The sequence below is a fragment of the Verticillium dahliae genome, genomic scaffold (genome assembly GCF_000150675.1).
Source record: "Verticillium dahliae VdLs.17 supercont1.4 genomic scaffold, whole genome shotgun sequence".
NCBI classification, from domain to species: Eukaryota; Fungi; Ascomycota; class Sordariomycetes; order Glomerellales; family Plectosphaerellaceae; genus Verticillium; species Verticillium dahliae.
This window is the reverse complement of record NW_009276925.1, coordinates 118,356-136,659: the sequence shown is the minus strand read 5'-3', so window position 1 is coordinate 136,659 and position 18,304 is coordinate 118,356. Positions and strand designations below refer to the sequence as shown.

The 18,304-nt window shown below is 57.4% G+C and overlaps 5 protein-coding genes across 5 annotated transcripts; 2 read left to right on the top strand and 3 right to left on the bottom strand.

Moving 5' to 3' along the window:
* Positions 1 to 2,052: 2,052 nt before the first annotated feature.
* On the bottom strand, positions 2,053 to 3,373 carry VDAG_02380 (uncharacterized protein; the record flags this gene model as incomplete). The annotated part of the gene is made up of 3 exons (XM_009653033.1): positions 2,053 to 2,097; positions 2,242 to 2,836; positions 2,991 to 3,373. The coding sequence occupies 3 exons, from the start codon at positions 3,371 to 3,373 to the stop codon at positions 2,053 to 2,055; spliced, it is 1,023 nt and encodes a 340-aa protein (XP_009651328.1).
* Positions 3,374 to 3,609: 236 nt separating this feature from the next.
* VDAG_02379 (uncharacterized protein) lies at positions 3,610 to 8,560 on the top strand (the record flags this gene model as incomplete). Its single annotated transcript, XM_009653032.1, has 4 exons — positions 3,610 to 3,940; positions 3,999 to 4,867; positions 4,938 to 6,008; positions 6,170 to 8,560. The coding sequence occupies 4 exons, from the start codon at positions 3,610 to 3,612 to the stop codon at positions 8,558 to 8,560; spliced, it is 4,662 nt and encodes a 1,553-aa protein (XP_009651327.1).
* Positions 8,561 to 9,712: 1,152 nt separating this feature from the next.
* On the bottom strand, positions 9,713 to 10,672 carry VDAG_02378 (uncharacterized protein; the record flags this gene model as incomplete). The annotated part of the gene is made up of 3 exons (XM_009653031.1): positions 9,713 to 10,179; positions 10,239 to 10,487; positions 10,558 to 10,672. The coding sequence occupies 3 exons, from the start codon at positions 10,670 to 10,672 to the stop codon at positions 9,713 to 9,715; spliced, it is 831 nt and encodes a 276-aa protein (XP_009651326.1).
* Positions 10,673 to 11,807: 1,135 nt separating this feature from the next.
* Positions 11,808 to 13,173, bottom strand: VDAG_02377 (C6 zinc finger domain-containing protein; the record flags this gene model as incomplete). The annotated part of the gene is made up of 3 exons (XM_009653030.1): positions 11,808 to 12,243; positions 12,300 to 13,015; positions 13,105 to 13,173. 3 exons carry the CDS (start codon positions 13,171 to 13,173, stop codon positions 11,808 to 11,810), a joined length of 1,221 nt encoding a protein of 406 aa, XP_009651325.1.
* Positions 13,174 to 13,670: 497 nt separating this feature from the next.
* Positions 13,671 to 16,582, top strand: VDAG_02376 (UDP-glucose,sterol transferase; the record flags this gene model as incomplete). The annotated part of the gene is made up of 10 exons (XM_009653029.1): positions 13,671 to 13,800; positions 13,857 to 13,961; positions 14,119 to 14,270; positions 14,328 to 14,686; positions 14,749 to 14,909; positions 15,286 to 15,394; positions 15,458 to 15,808; positions 15,877 to 16,261; positions 16,348 to 16,475; positions 16,540 to 16,582. The coding sequence occupies 10 exons, from the start codon at positions 13,671 to 13,673 to the stop codon at positions 16,580 to 16,582; spliced, it is 1,923 nt and encodes a 640-aa protein (XP_009651324.1).
* Between the last annotated feature and the right edge of the window lie 1,722 nt (positions 16,583 to 18,304).

Below are 18,304 nucleotides of genomic sequence, written 5' to 3'. Positions count from 1 at the left end.
CGGGGTTCGCATCATTGAGATCGTCTACTTAGCGAGTACAGCGAGTGCACGAATACTGTGCAGTGACCAGCGGGTTTGTGGCTGGTGGGGTCATGTCTTCGATGGTGAAGCCTAGTTTAGCTAGACGGGAGATATCATGCCGCAGCCCTGGAAAAACCTTGACGGAGGCAACAAAGATAGAACGGTGTTGATGCACAATGTCGAAAGGTAAGAAGGCCTGGTCGAATGCTTTGTCCAGTAAGAAGTCCTTGCCAATTGGTGCACAGAGTAGACCAACCCCTCCCGGAGGCTAGAAAAGAGCGGCAAGCGCTGAGAAGTGTCTCCAAGGCAGCAGAGTCGTCAGTCCAGTGGACGGGCAGCTGGATGATAGATGTCAGCTCCTCCCATGAGATGGAACGATATAAGACCGAAACAACAGCCAGGATTGTTGTGCACAGCTTAGCATCCCTCGATTGCCCGATGTGTCCCATCATTCGCTCGCACAGGGCGTCCAGTCCTGATGGAAGTATTGGTAGGACTTCGAGCGTGTGTCAGTGTCTAGTATCCAGGTGCACTAGTTCTTGATAGAGTAAGGCCGCGCAGAGCGGCCTGCACCGCCTTGCTTACGATGAATCATGGCCCAAGATCCTCTGTTTGACATTCACATCCTTTTCTGTCCTTTTCAGTCCGGCTCGGACGAGCTGCACCATCTGCTGCCATCTTCCTTACGAGGCTTCCTCGATCTAATTCTCGGTTCGCGCGTTGCGGCTCAAGCCTCCATCCTGAAGTTCGCCCGACAAAACTTTCTCGTATGCCGTGATCGTTCGTTTTGAGCCCGCTGTACGCTTGGTTCCAGCGCCTCTCTTGAGGCTAGCCACTGAGGTTTCGGAGGTTTCGGGAGTTTCGGAGGTTTCGGAAAGGGCAGGCGGCTGACGAGCGGTTGTGGAAGGTGGAAAGGCACGAGGTCGGCCCTAAAACTTGGACCTCTAGCCAAGGCATCGCAAAGCACTCGAGAGGTACTTTAACAGTAAGCCCCAGCACACCAATTTAACTCAGCAGCCCTTCTTACCGCTCTCTGTCTGGCATCCTTTGCACTGCACATCACATACAGAATCAGGACGTGGAAGAACTTGTACGCGGGAGCCGCTTCGGCATTCACCTGGTCGGCAAACGCATTCTTCCCATCCTGAAAGCTCGACACTTCATAGGTCAGCTGAATCAGAGAGCCTTGGTACGGTCACCTTGCTGGATCCAGCAATCCCAAACTTCTGTTGCAAATCGATCGTCTTCCGAGCCACTAGACGACCTAGATGTAGTTGTGGGCGCCATTGGTACAGAAACCAGAAACGAGCTCTCCAGGAGTGAGGACCGTATTAGCAAAGATTCGACAGACGATGCTATGTCCGAATGGCTGGGAGAGGGGGCGACATGCTCTGATGCGGTATGACGAGTGATGTATACCGGGGAAGACGAGGGCGAGCTGTTGACCGCCTCGCCGGAAGTTTCATAGTTAGAGGTTGGTGTGGAGTAGATGATAGATATGGAGGACATCTCCGTTTGTGTTGAAGATTTTGAAGATTGCTCCAAGGTTTCGCAACCCGCTACTGTGATAACAACATGGGAATGAGCTAGGCGAAAGAGAAAGGGACATGACGCAAGGATCCGAGGAACCCAATGCATCATCATCATTGACCCAATAAGGAGGCTGCGTTTTGTCCAAACAAGTTAAAGCAAAGAATGGAACTAAAACCATGACGCTGAAAAAGAGAATGACGCTGAAGGGGAGTGGGCGAGCGTGCCATAATGTACGCAACCTTTCTGCCCAAAACTCGGCCCTGGGAGGCTGGTCGAGAGATAGCATGCACTAGAGCGGTCAGGGGTGACCTTTGAATCCAGCCTCTCACGGGCAGCTCGACAAGTTGAGAGACGAATCGTTTGTAGCCCCAAGTCGGAATCAAATCATTTCCGCCCCCTACGATGTACATTAAAAAACACTCCAGTGACCTCCCGAACATCAAGTTGTAATCGATGCGGTACACCAGACGCATCCGGAATTACAGAATGTTGCACATCTCATCCGAGTAGATGGGTCCGTCCGTTGGCTGGAGAGGCTCGTTCCTATTCGAAGTATGTACTATTAGCAGCCGTTATGTACACTATACAAAATCTAGAGAAGCTAATATATGCAAAGCCTTGATCAGAATAGTTCCCTCAAGATGTCTGTCTATGCCTCCCAACAAGCCTCCCTTCCGTGCTTCTTACACTCAGGAACGCACTTGCACTGGAAACAGCCATGCACGGGCCACAGGCGCCACCATGGCGCCTATGGCCCGTGCACCGCGGCCTGGTCGCCTCTGGACAACAGCGAAGACTAATCTGGTCGTCATCCATGATGCTCCGCTTAGCCTCAACTACCATTACCCATTGTCCGCCTCTTCTTTTTTGTACAAGCAGGGCTGATGGGTCTTCCGCGGTTCCTAGAAGTCTGAAGCAGTTTCCGACCTCTGTCATACGAAGTTGGCACTCAGCAGGCTGATCCTCCAAATCTGGCCTCTCGAAGTCAAAAGTCCGGTGCTCGTCTTCATACATGCCAAGAGGGTAGAGGTCGCCAGCAACCACGCCGATGAAGCTCCCCTTTTCATAAGTCACAGCTCCGGCGTTAAGAGCAACCGCCTGAAGCCCTCGAACCGCCCCGTACCTCTTGATTCGAGGCACTACCTCGAAGATAGTACTCAAGCATAAACACTTGTCAGCATCGCAGTAATCGCACTGTTTTTCATCGGCTTGTATCGTCGTTGGATCAGCAGGCCATGGTCTGTCTGTGGGCCAGGCTGTAGGCTTCGGTGCTTCGAGGAACCTGTTCTGATCCCAGATGTTGGTATCTGTAAAGGGCAAAGGCTGCAGTTGGCATAGCATTTCAATCTCGTCGCAAGTCTGCAGGCAGATGCCCGTCGATTCCCATTTGAACTCAATTGGCTGTGAGCCAAGCTGTAATGACTTCTCAAACTTACGAGCAGGAACGCATATGCTTTGCCATGTAGTCATCGCTCAGCAGCGAATGCAAACTCAGCAGCTCCTTTGGATCAAGTTCGAGGTAGTCCTTCGCCTGGACTTTGAGAGGTTCTTCCTGGCTGAAAGGGATGAGGCAGAAGAGTCCATCAAGAGGTCCTTCAGGGGGTCCTCGAATGACACTCCAATATTTGCCGTCCAACTTGTATCGTTGATATGTCCGGAGGCTAAGTCCAAGCTCCTGTCGAGTTTGGCGGCTCAACACAGAGTCTGGGCGGCTCCGTCCTTGCCCCTTGAACTCGATTAGATGATGAAGGTCTGCTTTGCGTAGGCGCTTGTGCAGTTCGCCGAACTGAACATCTTTCCCAACCTGCATGATCCCCATGAGGCATCGCCGGACTTCATCTTTGTCTTCAGAGGCCACGGCCGGTGGGCGGTACACGTGCAACGCCCTATGTGCATCAGAGCTGGGAGGCGCCGGCGCATGGTGTCCCTTTCCAGATTTACAAACGGCTGGAACGGAACGAGCCTTCGGCAAGGGAGAAAACACAAACGGCGCATGTCGTCCCGCCGACTGAGCGCGGGCTTGATGACTCGGGCCCCGTGGACATCCAGGAAATCATGGCCTCGCTGGGTGATAATCCAGGCGGCGGCTCCGGGGACGCGGACGAAAACCTTGTCGCCAGAGTGGAAGAAGAGGCAGACAGAAGCAGCGTCGGCCGCGATCGGGTAGATGAGATCGCAGCGTCCGGCATGTTCGGCCTGGACGCCTGGCCGGACATCACTGATGTGGAGAATTGCGGTACCTCGTGGAGTCCACCGGCGACGCTGCGTCCACGAAACAGGCTGACGGACCTCCAGGCGGATCAACTGCGGTGCGGTACGGGCGAGCCGCTGAGCCGTATATTGTTGTTTCCCGGGGCCAAGACTTCGCCGACTCCTTCGACGCCTGGTTCTTGGCCAAGGCATTCCCTACTCTGTTCCCGTTAGGTAAGGGCGGTCCTCGACAGGCGGAAGAACACGTCGTGAGCACGGAAGGAGAGGCGGCGGGACCCGTCAACGCGGCAACCGCTGCGCAGCGCCTCGTGGCGACTCGGAACATGACCCTGGAGCTTGGGCCAAGCTAGTACTGCGCGTCACGGCGGCCGTTTTGCGTCACACCCCCGTCTTGCCCTTTCTCGTTTTCAACATGGGGGTGCGGTCCAGAAACCGCCGGGTGAGCATGGCCAGCGTGAGGAAGAGCGATTTCCCAGAGGTGGAGCGCACCATCCGATCGCTGACAGCGGCGAAACTGGAAAGGGCAAAGGTCGAATTAGAGGCCTTCGGCAAGAGCACGGAGCCCGACGTCAATCGACTGCTGAGAAGCCTGACTCTGTACGGGTACCGGCAGCCTATGTCGAGGGAGAGTCGGCTGACCATGCGACGGAAGATGAAGTCGCTTATAATCCGTCACGGCATTCCCGCGATATGGTTCACGCTCAACCCCAATGATATCACGAACCCGATCAAACTCAAGCTCGCCGCACATCGCACCCGCGAGACAGACGAAGCCGAGGAGTTCTTGAGAAGCCTCGATCTCGTATACAAGAGAGCGCGGCTCGCGATATCGGATCCCCTTAGCTCGGTCATATTCTTCCACCGGGAGATTTCCATGTTCTTCGAGCACTACGTGCGGGTCGGGAAGGATTCGGTGTTTGGCCGCGTCGGCCAGTACTACGGGGCAGTCGAGACGAACGAGAGGGGAGCGCTACACCTCCACGGCCTCCTCTGGCTCCAGGGAAACATGCAACTGAGCTCCCTGCCGCGGGACGTTCAGGGGGAGGGCCAGACCGCGTACCGGGACCGCGTGATCGAGTATGTAGACAGTGTTTTTGCGGAGGTTCGTCTATCTGGTGGTGGCCGCGGCGAGATCCGGCTAGTCACGTACGTGCTGACAGTGTGCCCGGCAGGACCTCGATGAAGGAGCATCGGCGGGAATGCGAGCTAGCAGGCCAGTGGCGGCGGAGATTTCGACGCTGGTGAGTAACACGGCTCAGTTGAGCGCATCGTTCGAGGAGGAAGCAAACTTCTGCGCCGGCGCCACCCAGGTTCACACGCATAGTCCTACGTGTGTTAAATACTCCATCGGTAGACGAGAGAAGCAGAACCCCTGCCGGTTCGGGGCTCCTTGGCGACTGGTGGAGAAGACGTCGTTCACGGAGGACGGATTGCTGCGGATCCGTCGTGGTCACAGCCTGGTGAATCGCTGGAACAAGGCGATAGCGGTAGGCTTGCGACACAACCACGACATTTCCTTCATCGTGACGAAATGCAAGGGCCTGTCACTCGTCTACTACCTGACCAACTACGCTACCAAGGTAGAGGATCCTGTGTGGAAACGTGTGGTGGCAGCCAAGGAGCTAATTCGGGTGCTTGGTGATGTGACGACGACGACGACGACGACGGCGGCGGCGGCAGACCAGCCGAACGACGGGTCGCATTTGACCGGGAATGACGGGCGGGGAAACCGGACACGGCAATTTCTCCTGCGCGTCGCCAACAGGATCTTCACGGAGCGGGCGTTGTCGCAGGTCGAGGTGGTGGCCTATTTGCAGGGGTGTGGCACAGAGTTTACAAGCAGCAACGTCTGGACGTTTCTGAACGTGTGCACCCTGTACTGGCACATATCCCGGCGTTGGCCACTCTTGCGGCGTGCGGCCGGCGGAGAGGACATCGGTGAGCTGGCCGAAGAGACGGTTCTCCTGGGAGAGGCTGGGCAGCGGATATCCTTGTTACAGGCATACCCGCACCGTGGCAGGCCTCTCGAAGGCCGATCCCTTTACGATTACATGTCTCTAGTCAAGCTGAAGCGGAAAGGGCAAGCGGTCGCTTGGGGAGAGGTGGAGCTGGACCGCGCCTGGCCGGCTTCTCAGGCTTGGGTGCAGACGCTGCGGCGGCCGGGACAGCAAGCGACCGTTTGCTTCGACGGCTATCTCAGCATGGATTTCACCGAGGAGGATGACTCTTATCACAGGAGGTACGTGAGACCCCCCCACACAGCAGCCGCGGCGGAGTGGACAGATGAGGACTGGAGGAATGCAAGTAGTGAGAAAAGACCGGCGGTGAGGGTCGAGAGCTGACAAGGAGCGGTGCCTGCTTCAGAGCAGCAGTGCAGCACCTAGGCCTCTTCGTTCCGTGGCAGGCCTTCCTGTGCGAGACATCCGGCGACGCGAACGACATTTGGGAGAGGCATAAGGCAGGTCTTCCCAAGCGCATCGCGTGGCTAGCGGTCAACATCCAGCTGCTGCGGCGCTCGGCCGAGGATGTGGCGCAGGATAACAGACAGTGGGCGGCCCTGTCCGGCGAGCCCGACCGCGTTGCTGACGCGGGTGAGTCGGGTAGCGCAGAAGCTGATGATGCGGCGGGCGCGGGGTACCGTGCAGACGGCGTCGGGACGGCGACGCGGCTGATAGATGTATTAAGGAATGCGATGTCGGGGAAAGAGATCACGACCGGTTCCAAAGAGATCTCCACACTAGTCCGGCAAATGCATCGATTCCAGGAGACCGCTCTAGGCTCCGCGGACGATCTCGATGCCGCGGTCATCCCGGACTCTGGGAGGAGCATCCTAGGAGGGGCCGTGCCGGGAGAGGGAACAGCACGGCAGGAGCAGCTGAGATCCATCAAGTCGCAGCAGACAGCCCTCTCCCGCGAACGGGAGAGGGCCATCCAGGGAATGCAGAGCCGTTCGGACGATGCCACGGCCGGCAGCGGAGTCGCGCCCCGCAATGGTTTCGAGGAGCAGGACGACCTCGCCGCCGCGGCCGTTCACGAAACGGCTGTGCTTGCCACGGGCCCGTCGACGGACGTCATGTGCGGGACGTCCACCTCCTTCCGGGAGGTCGGGAGGCAGGTAGCCGAGTCGCTGACGCTGAATCGAAGACAGAGCATCGCTCTCGAGCTGGTCTGCCGCCAGCTTGACCTGGTTCGTCGCGACGAGAGCGGAACTCCCCAGCTGTGCCTGTTCGTCGGGGGGGAAGGCGGCACTGGAAAGTCGCGGGTCATCGCTGCCGTCGCCGAGCTGTTCGCCCGAGCAGCGCAGAACCATCGCCTCCTAGTGACGGCGACGTCCGGCACGGCGGCCGCGAACATCAACGGAATCACCATCCATTCCGCTTGCAAGTTTTCCAAGGACATGTCCACGAGATCAGGCCGCGCAGGGGACCCGGACGGCTTCACGTCGTCCGGCTCGGCAGTTCTGCGCATCGACGGCAGGACCAAGATGGATTGGCAGGAGAAGTACGTCCTGATCATAGACGAGGTCAGCATGCTAGGTGCGCGGACGCTCTACGCCGTCAACGAACAGCTCTGCAGGCTCCGGGAGTCCAGAAGGGACTTTGGCGGCATCCCGGTGGTCGTCTTTTGCGGTGACTTCCACCAGTTTCGCCCCGTGCAAGAGAGGTCGATTCTCCTCCCGAGCTCGGCCATCCCGTGGGAGGGAGACCAGAGCTTCGGCCTGGAACAGAGGCGGCAACACGACGTGGCCCACGCGCTGTGGAGGAAGTTCACAGCGGTGGTGATCTTGGATGAACAAGTGCGCGCCGCGCACGATCCACGACTGCGCGGGCTGCTGACGCGCATTCGACGAGGAGTGCAGGACCAGTCGGACGTGGAGTTACTGAACAACAGTGGCTACCAGGAAGGCCGGCGGATCCCATGGGAGTCGGGCATCACCGTGGTGACGCCGCTGAACAGAAACCGGTGGAACCTGAACATCGAGGCGACGATCGCTTTCCACCAGAGGCAGCGGCAGGCGCCACTCCAGATCTTCATCTCGGAACACAAGTGGAAAGACGGCGAGCCGACAGAGGAGGAGGCCCTCATGATGCTGGGCCAAGGGGACGATAGTGCCATCCCGGCGCCTGCCGTCTTCCTCTTCGTCCCCGGCATGCCCGTTGTCGTGAATCAGAACACCCACCAAGGACTGAAGCTGGTCAACGGGGCCACCTATACGGCGGTAGACGTCATCCCCGATAGGGCATACCCGGGCCACAGGGTCGACGCCGACGCCGTGCTGCACCTGGGCCCGCCGGCGGGCATCCTGCTCGCTTCAGAGACGACGAGGGAGTTTCGCTTCGTCGGTCTGCCGCCCGGCACCGTGCTCCTGACGCCCTTGAGCACCAAGATAGACTGCCAGAGAAAGCGGCCCTGGCAGCAGCACGACGCCTCCCGCAGGGGCCTACCGTGCGCACCGGCGTTTGCGTGCACCGACTACAAGGTGCAGGGGAGGACGCTAGATCGGGTAGCCGTCGAACTGCGAGGAACGAGGACAACCCATGTCGGCAGCCAGGCGATTCCGAGCACGTGTGACCCATACAGCCTGTATGTGCAGCTGTCGCGGTGCAGGTCGCTGGATGGCATCATGCTACTGTCGAGGGCCCGAGAACGTGACCTGGTGGGGAACATCGTGCCACCGGAAATGGCTCTGGCCGAATTGAGGCTGCAGCAGTTGAACAACAAGACGGTTGAGGCGGCAGAGTTGCGAGACCGGTCGGAAGAAGACTCAAGAGCGGAAGGGAGGGGTGGAGGATGACGAGTAAAGGACGAAGGCAATAGGGGTTTACGCCCAGAATAGCGCATGTAGCCGCTATCTTACTCAGCAGCTATGCCCGGTAAGCGGGGTTTTAGCCGGCAGCCGACGCGCTCAGAGGTGAACAGGAGACGCAGCCCGCAAGCGGGCTGCCCAGAAGGAGCCTTGAGGAACGAAATTTAATATGAATTATGATTTCAATCTGATAAATAGAAATCGGCGAGGTTATCCGACCGGGAGTCTAACTTCGTGCGTCGTCCCAAGTTCCACTGTGCGCCATGTCACTGGAATGTCAGGGCCCGGTCCTCATGAAACATCCCAAAAACCTTAATCGTATTTACCCCTCGCTAAACCGTGATTTCAGCATAAAGCTACCGATCAGAACAGTCGGGTTCAGTTTGTCTGACGGTAGCCAAAATTACAGACGCTATAGACTTTCCCTCGCCGTGATAGCGACACGCACAGTCCAGTTCCAATTCATCTGCGACAATGTGATCCAGGGGCTCAATTTCAACCATCCGGTCCCAGAGTCCCTGATCATGCCCCTATCCAAAGTCCAAGAACAATCTTCTTTCGCCGAAGGTTTTCAACGTGCGGTGCTGCTTTTCATGAAGGAGCACGAGGCCGCTTGTCGCGCAGCGTCTAATCCATTCTGCGTCAGCCGCGGATCGCCTATCACAACCGTGCTGCAGACGCCAACGTCCTACCTCCACAAAGTTGGCGATCCCCATGTAGCGGTTATCGTCAGTGGCGTGTGTGGGAGGGTCGAATGCGAAATCGAGACGCGGCAAGCCATTCAAGAAGAGATGTTTGAGGCTAGAGCAGGGCGCGAGGCGGAGGTAGGAGGCACATGTTGTGCGGTATGTGGAACGAGGGAACAGATCAAAAAGTGCGGTCGGTGTAGGGCGGTAGGATACTGCGGAAAAGATCACCAGAGAGCGGATTAGAAGAGACACAAGAGAGTTTGCGTGCATCAAGACGCGGAAATAGCGGGAGGGAGCCAAATCCCTGCTCAAAGGGGCCCACTGGATAGTATTGTTCTATCCAACTGTGAAAGGCACAAACATCCCGAATTCTAAAGGCCAAAGGCGTTGGAAACTCGACCTATCGTAAGAGATGAGTCGCACCATGATACAACTAATGCGAAGGCATTGTTCAGACTACGTCAGACCTTAAGCGTCGGTGACTCGGCGAAACAGGTCCCATGGCATACCTATCCCTCGTCGCCTTTGAAGGGTTTCCCACCCTGACCGAAAGGATCTCGGCCGGATGTAACCAGTTGAACAAGATCATGGCCAGCCACATCAGCAACGCATCAAACACATACAGGTACGCTTCGTGGCTAAGTAGGTAGCCGTCGAACCCCTGTAGGTATTCAACCACCCTGAAGATGGAGCGAACCATGATGAGCAAGCTGCTCAAGAAGAGAGCCATCATGTGTCTCTCCCAGGGCGTGGTGCCCCGGGTGACCACCGTGGGATAGCGACGAACCTTCAGGTGGAACGAAACGGCAACGACGATGAAAATCCCGAAGAATAGCAGTTGGATGAAGAGGCCGGCAACGGTGATATTGGCACCCATCTCCAGACTAGACGCGCCACCAGTGGCCTGCAAACCACCACCTGTTGAAGCAGAATGTTAGTCATGTACACGGAAGAGACAATAATTTCCAGCCACGAACCTGCACTCTGCACCATGAACGGCAGGATATCTCCACAGACAAAGATCTTCGTCATCCAGGTCTTTCGAATGAGTGTATAACCCTCGCCATGGACAAGCGTCACGATACGACCCAGCTGCATGTAGATGGTTGCGGCGAACAGGGCTGGAGCGATGAGGATGAGGAGGGCCTGGACAATGTACGGGCCCAGAGTCCAGTCCGGTGACTCCTGGCTAGAGCGAGCACGTGCTGCGTAGCCGATGAACTCGACTGGAGGCAAGGAGAGTCAGCGATCCCGTACTTGATCAGGTCTGGTACTAGGCGCGCGGTGGTGACGTACGAATGCCTCCAATGGCGAGCGGGATCATGAACCAGGTCCGGCCGCGGAAGAGTTGATAGAAGTGGGCGGTGGTGGTGCCGAAGAAGAGCAGTGTGAAGATGATGGCCCCGGCCATGGACGGATTGTAATGGTAGAGATGGAAGACTGGCTCTGCCTCCGCACCGGAGGCTCTTGCCTCTATCTCTAGTCCGAGCATGATTTGATGAGTGTATGTGTGATGGCGCTTCGTGCTCTTCGAATACGGCTTGGCGCCAGATAATGTGTAGCGGTTGACGCCGAGATGTGAAAGTAACGCTCTTGCGGTAGCGAGTGTCTTGGCTTCTGGGATTTGGTCAAAGTGAAAGGGATTGGGAGCTCGTAAGGTCGATACAAAACTGGAAGATGATTAAGGCAAGTCCCAAGAAAGACCGCAAGCCCCTGATATAAGTACCTGCACACAACGTGCGTTGCTCGGTCATTCCCCAGTCCCCACCGTCCCCTGCTTCACTAGATCTAGAATCATGCGCCCGGATCCTACTCGAACAGATCATGACAAGAGGGATGATAATTTGCGTCCTTTGAACTGCGCATCCTGGTCTCGGCGAACCCTTGCTGTGCGGTCTCTCGCTGTTCTGTAATTGCGGTCATCGCCTAGTCGGGAGCTCCCGCTCGAGTTCCACCAGCGATCTCTTGACTGAGCCGGGTGCAAGACTAGTGAAGTAGCTCAGTTCTATCCGACGAGGTACGACGAACTATTTCTCCCATTGGTCGAAAACCCTTGCACCTCGGATACGTTGCTCGGTTTCGTTTGGGTCCGAGTCGGCCTTGCGTGATGCCATGTATCAGACGCTGGCGATACAGGGACGGCGAGTCAGACACTGCGACCGAGGCACGAACCGTGTGTTGCAGCGTGTAAAACTTCGATACCTAGGGTAAAATTTAAATGGACGAGAAAGATTTGGCATCAACTTTCGATCCGCTCTGAGATGTAGGGGAAATGCAAGAAGATGGATACCTCAACCGCAAGGGGATGTACCCGCGGTACGGCCAGCGCCAGTGACAGCCCCTGGGCCCGGATCATAGATGGGTGGACGGAACAAGATAGACAAGGGACCAGCTTTGCGACGGCATTTCCATATAGGATAATCCCAAATCATGCTTCTACACCCTACCGAATCCGCATCCAACGCCTGAAGTCCCAAGTCAGCCCTGGGCCAAGTCCCGACTCCGCCGCAAGGCGTCCAGCACCAAGAATAGCACACTGTCCATCATCAAAGAGCACGCTCCCACACCTTCTTCTCGGGCCATTGCAGGACCTGAGCCGCCCTGGGCGTTTCCGAAACCCTCTGGGCAACATCTCCGACTATGCTCTTGGCCCATCGCCGCAGGTACCAGAAGCTCCGCTCGAATCCTGCCAGGAATACTGCGAAATGGGCCCACAGCATCAGAGCATGGTGTTGGAATGCTCGCGAGTCGGAGATGATGACCTGGTCCAGGTTCGTCGCCCAGAAGAATACAACCCCAGGATCCGCGTGTAGGCCGGCGCGCCCGAGGACTCTCGCGACCGCCTCGAGCTTGTCGACGGCGTTGAGATAGGGATCCTGTTCTCCTGCAGGTAGTTCGGCCTCGAAGAATAAACGCAAAGTGAACAGCGCGTTGAAAGTATCGTGCGGGAGCAGGGAATGTTCCAGGTCCGGATTCGATTCTCTTCGAGAGCGTTAGAGACGTGACCAGAAAGTCCGTGATGCGAGGCGCGAACATACCTCGTCGAGTCGGCGTCGACAATTTCACCAAAGTTTCGGACGGTGGGGGAAAACTCTGATGACATGAATACAGGAAGAAAGGGCTTGATGGAGGCTTGGACGCCCATCATCGCGGCCACGAGATCGAGCAGGCTGACGACCGGCGACTGGATGGTTCCATTCGGAGAGCGAATGGGAAGACACATCATATATGCGACAAACGTGCCCGAGAAACAGAAGACCGGCCGCCAGTTATCTTGCGTGACGTTGCCGAGCAAGGCACGGAAGCCCTCGGAGCCCCGGACCTGGTGGTGGGCAGAGACATTCAGGTACGTCTCGGCCAGGCCGGGCATGAGGTACGCTTTATGCAGCGCCGATATGGCGAGCACCCCGTGCATGACGAAGCAGTTCTCATAGCCGATCCGCGGGATGACGACGCGCCACATGTGCCGCATGTCGGGGTCGGTCGCCATGGCGTCGGCCGTGACGGTGCTCCAGTGGTGAGCGAGCTCGGCGTCGCGTGAGAATGGGCTCTGATCTACCCATGACGGTGAATTACCCCCAGGTGTGTGGCACCGGCTCAGTTGCGGTATCAGGGCCTCCCAGGGTTTGCGCTCAGCTGCCCCTGCTAGGCTGGGCGTGGCGCCTGGTGTCTGCTGTGAGGAATCCGACCGACTGTAACTGCAGCTCGATCCTTGCCGGCGGCAGTTGGCGCACCTCGGACGTAGTTCATCGCACTGGAAGGGGACACTGTCAGCCCGGGGTCGTGGGGGTGCATCCTGCGAGTCTCCCTCCGTGTCTCAGCGACGACCTCACCAAAGCATACCTTGACCTTGCGACGCTTGCATTCGGAGCATCCGGTACGGGACTTGGTGTGCTTCTTGCGCTGTTTCATGAGGACGGGGTATTGGATGGCCTTTGGGGGTGGGAGGCGTCAAAGGATTCGAGCGGCCAGGCGATGAATAGTACGCTCCGTCGTCACTGATGGTGCCGACGTCAGGTATTAAAATACGAACCCGAGGTCCTTCGGATTGCGACTTGACCGAGCTGAGCTGCTCCACAGTCGGCCAAGCCGCAAGGCAGAATGGCGTCTCAATCCCCAGCTAACGACTCATCCAAGCGTCCAACGGACGAAACTGAAAAGCCACGCTAATCCGAAAGCCTTGCCGGCCGTCGGATATGCTCGTGTCTTTACGACGAGATGGTGGTCCATATGCACCGGCTTGTCTGAATGCTGCTAGTGACCTGAGCCTTGGGCCTCGGATCCGGAGACATGACGTGTCGTCTCGTGAAATATCTTTGCCGTCTGGAAAGCCTCGTCCCTGTTATAAGGAGCACGGTTGTCCGTCTTGTAACAACCGTCACCGTCGGTTGAAAGTTCGACGAGTCAACATGTCACATCTTTCGAAGCCTGCATTGAAGCCGGAGTCGGAGGACGATGGCAGATATCCCTACGATCTCCCTCCGCCTTATGAGCTGCATTCCACCGGGGAGTTTCTCGACACTTCAACAGCCATATCAGGTATGCATTCATCTCTAGGGGTAATATTCCGGATCCATCGACTAACCGTCATGCAGATGATGGGAGAGTCAACATCTCGTTCTCATCGAGGGACCCAGCTCACCTCGCCAGACTCCTGCCATCGACCCCCCCTGCGCCGCTGCCCGCGCATGAAGGCCTGGGTGCATCTTCGTTCAAGCCACGACGGGCATGTCCACGTCTGAATCTGGTCATACACGTGGTCGGAAGTCGAGGTAGGTCATCGTCGCCCTTGGCGAGACCTCATTCGGGAGCGTGCGTTTTGTGGAAATATCATCAGCTGACATGAGCAACACGCAGGCGACGTCCAGCCCTTCATTGCGTACGGCACGGCCCTGCGACGGTACGGCCATCGCGTGCGTCTCGCGACGCATAATAACTTCGCCGACTTCGTGCGGGAGTCGGGTCTGGAGTTCTACCCCATCGGCGGCGACCCGGCCGACTTGATGTCCGTGAGTGCGACCTCGCGACACGTCACCTGGTAGCATCAGCCGTTCTGACCCGGACAGTACATGGTTCGCAACCCCGGCCTCATCCCGTCCCTGGAATCGCTTCGGGGTGGGGATATCGGGCGGAAGCGTCGAATGATCAAGGAGATGCTAGATGGCTGCTGGGAGGCATGCTACCATCCCGATCCCGTGACAAACGAGCCGTTCGTTGCTGATGCCATCGTTGCGAACCCGCCGAGTTTCGCTCACGTCCACTGCGCACAAGCCCTCGGCGTCCCGGTGCATATCATGTTCACGATGCCCTGGACGGCCACGAAGGCTTTCCCGCATCCCCTGGCTAATTTCCAGAGCAACAACACGAATTCTTCGACGGCGAATTGGCTTTCGTACGGTGTGGTTGAGACGATGACGTGGCAGGGGTAGGTATTCTCACACGGCGTGCCCGACTTTTGACGTCGATTTCTAACGATGACGATTGTAGTTTAGGGGACGTGATTAATGACTGGCGTCGGAAGAGCCTTGGTCTCGAGAACAGCCCGGCGAGCATGGGCCCAGGGATCACGACGCATCTCAAAGTCCCTCACACATACTGCTGGTCGCCTGCCATCATGCCCAAGCCTGCAGACTGGGGCCCGGAGATAGGTATGCTCCCCGAACGAATGACCTTGATGCCGTGACCTGACCCGGCCACGGCCGTATAGATGTCTGCGGATTCTTTATGCGCGCCGAACCGTCATACACCCCTCCCCCCGATCTCGACCGATTTCTACGAGCCGGGCCCCCTCCGGTCTACATCGGATTTGGAAGCATCGTCATCGATGACCCCAAACGGCTGACCGATATCATCCTGGAGGCAGCCGAGAGATGCAGGGTCCGCGTCATCATCTCGAGGGGCTGGAGCAAGCTTGGCGGCGACAGCCCAAACACAGACAAAGTGTTCTATCTTGGCGATTGCCCACACGGTGAGGACAGGATCTTGCTTGTCATGCAAAGATGCAGAAACTAACACGCGCGTCAGAATGGCTCTTCAAGCGTGTATCGGTCGTCGTGCACCACGGCGGCGCCGGCACTACCGCATGTGGCCTGGTCAACGCCCGACCGACTATCATCGTACCGTTCTTCGGAGAGTGAGTCTCCTGAAACTGTCCCGAACTGCATTCAAAGCCCTTCTGACGACGCTTGGCCTCCAGCCAGCCCTTCTGGGGTGGAATAGTAGCGTCCGTCGGCGCTGGGTCCAAGCCGATCCCACACAAGAAACTCAGCGCCGATCTTCTGGTCGAGGCCCTGCGGTACTGCCTGCTGGACGAAGCCAAGCGCGCCGCCCAACATGTATCCTCGAGGATGCGTGTCGAGACGGGCGTCGACAGCGCCGTTGAGTCTCTGCACCGGAACCTGCCAGTCGACGACATGGCGTGTGATGCACTGCCGCAGTACGCCGCCACCTGGGTGTGCGAGAAGAAGCGGCGCATCATGAAATTATCCGACCGCGCTGCCGCGACACTGATTGCGGAGAAGAAGCTGAAGGTTTCCGACCTTGTCCCGTCAGTTCACGTCCCTGGCGTTGTACGTCACATTTTGAGCCATGCTAACACGTCCCGTCCGTTTCCAGCCTCCGAGTCCGATGCTACGATACAGACGTTACGCGCTGGGACCCCTTGACGGGCGGTGCCTCCTCCGTCCTCGGCACCCTGATGGATATGACGATGGCTTTCGGCGGGATCTTCATCGATCCGTTCAAAGAGTACAAGCGACGGCGCACCCAGCCAGGCGCCGACGGAACGCCGGGCTCCAGAGACGGGAGCGCCGGGGCGGCGGCCATGGCCGCTGGGAAGGGTCTCGGCAAGGTATACGGGTCCATGACCAAGGGTGCGTTACTCGACATGCCACTGGCGTTTACGGAGGGTCTCAGGAACGTCCCCAAGCTGTACGGGGCAGAGCCCGACGACTACGGCCGAGTAACGGACTGGAAGAGCGGAGCGGTAGTTGGCGGAAAGGTATGGCTCGCAGCAGCACTCCCTCCACCACCCTTTCTCTCTCACAAGGTACGACCTCATGTACTGACGCATGGGTATGCTGCCAGGCCCTCGGGTTGGGATTGTACAACAGCGTGACCGGACTTGTCACTGAACCATACAAGGGGGCAAAAAAGGAGGGAGCCGTGGGCTTCATGAAGGGCGTCGGCAAAGGCAGCGTCGAGCTCGTCACAAAGTCGGGAACAGGCAAGTTATCAGTTGATCGATTATGGCTGTGACACCACACTGACAACTCGCAGCCACATTTGGTATCTTCGCGTATCCGGCGCAAGGCATATATAAATCCGTCGTCTCAAGGCAAGACCACAGAGTTGCCCAGGGAAAGACTGCAGCGTTAGAACGGGCGCGGGCCTTGGTAAGCCTTAAGGATAAGAGGTCTGTTCTCGACTGGTTTGCGGAGACTATTCCTAGGAGATAGGGTATGTTTCTGAGATAGACGCTTATACAATATATACGGTGGTCGGTAAATCGATGTTTTGTATGAGGATGATGGACCCCGACCGGTCTTATACGACCTCGACCCTCTCTGCTGGCTGTCTCCGGTGGACACACGCCTCCCACCCCGCATGTGGAAATGATTGGCATGGGCTCCAGCTCCCATCTTCTCTTACACGAACGTAAGTTCCTAGTCTTCGTAAGAATACTTCTTTAGGGGATGGCGACTGCGATGCGGCCTGGCCCCGCCGTCTGGATCCGGGGAAGGAGCCAGAGTGATACAGGAGTCGTCAGCGTCGACTATAGTCGACGGAGACGGGAGATTGGCAGAAGAATTCGTACTATCTTCCGCAATCGATAGACGGGGGAGGTCTTCTAGTTGTTGTAGACTTTTATTCTCGCAGGACGGTATTGCAATACTGGCGCTTCTAGAGTCGCGGCTCCTCTTAGAAGGCGTGGACGGAGTAGCCTAACCCTGCTAGCGGGCGGACCGTTTCGAGGTCAGAGTCGAGGTCGGAGTCAAGGTTGGCGTCGGGGCGGGAGTAGGGACGGGGGCCGGCCTCTCGTCCAGCTGTCGCGGTGCAAGTCGTTGGACGGTATCATGCTCCTGTCAGAGGCGCGAGAGAGGGACTTCGTAGGCAACACGGTGCCCGAAAACATGGTCGCAGCGGAGGAGAGGTTGGAGAGGTTGAGCGATGCGACGATTAGAGAAGCCGAATCGTGGGATAGGTGGGGATAGGAAAAAAGCTGCCGTGTCGTGATGGCCCCCTGCCCGGCCCCCCGCCCCCGGGATTGGTCGGTGCCACCAGCCATGACGACTAGTGATCGGATCAACTTTGGGGACGGCAGATTTGGTCAGGTGCTGAAGCACGGGATTTAAGGGCGCAAGTTTGATTGGACGAGTCAGGTGACTTTTGAAGCCCCCGCACTATAGCGGCAGACAGGAGAGACGCACACCGCAGGCGGTCTGCCCAAAAAGAGCCTTGAGGAACGAAGTCAGGTCAGAAAGCACAATGTATGTGTGGTTTTGTTTTGGAAAAGATGGAGCTGAAATCCATCCTGAAAGGAGGAAAGGGGGGGAAGGTTTGGTGCGAGACCCATGATTACTCATCCGGACCGCACTGACCCCTATGAGCGTTGCATGCGGTAGCTAGGTGAAGTTAAATAAAGGGAGGATGAGGCTTGTGTTTTACCATTCAGCAGGGCAGTTGTCGAGGAGCGGGGTAGTCGACTCAATTGAGGCGGGACTCTGTTCTTGTCCCGTACGAGGAGAGCAAACGGCTTCCAGCGCTCATCTAGGCCCTCTTTTCTATCATTCCGTTGCTTGCAGCATGGCGACGCGGACGGTTCGATTCGAGTTTTGCTGCGATGGCGCGGTAGGAAGTCTCAACTTCAGTCACGAGATGGCAGAGAACCTCTTCAGGCCGCCAAGTCAAGTCAGAAACGACGCCGAATACGCGCAGCGCTTTCAACGGGCGGTGCTGCCCATTATGAAAGAGCACGAAGCGGCATGTCGAGCAGCTTGCGACCCTGCCTGCGGTATTTGCGAGTCACCTTCGTGGGAATCTT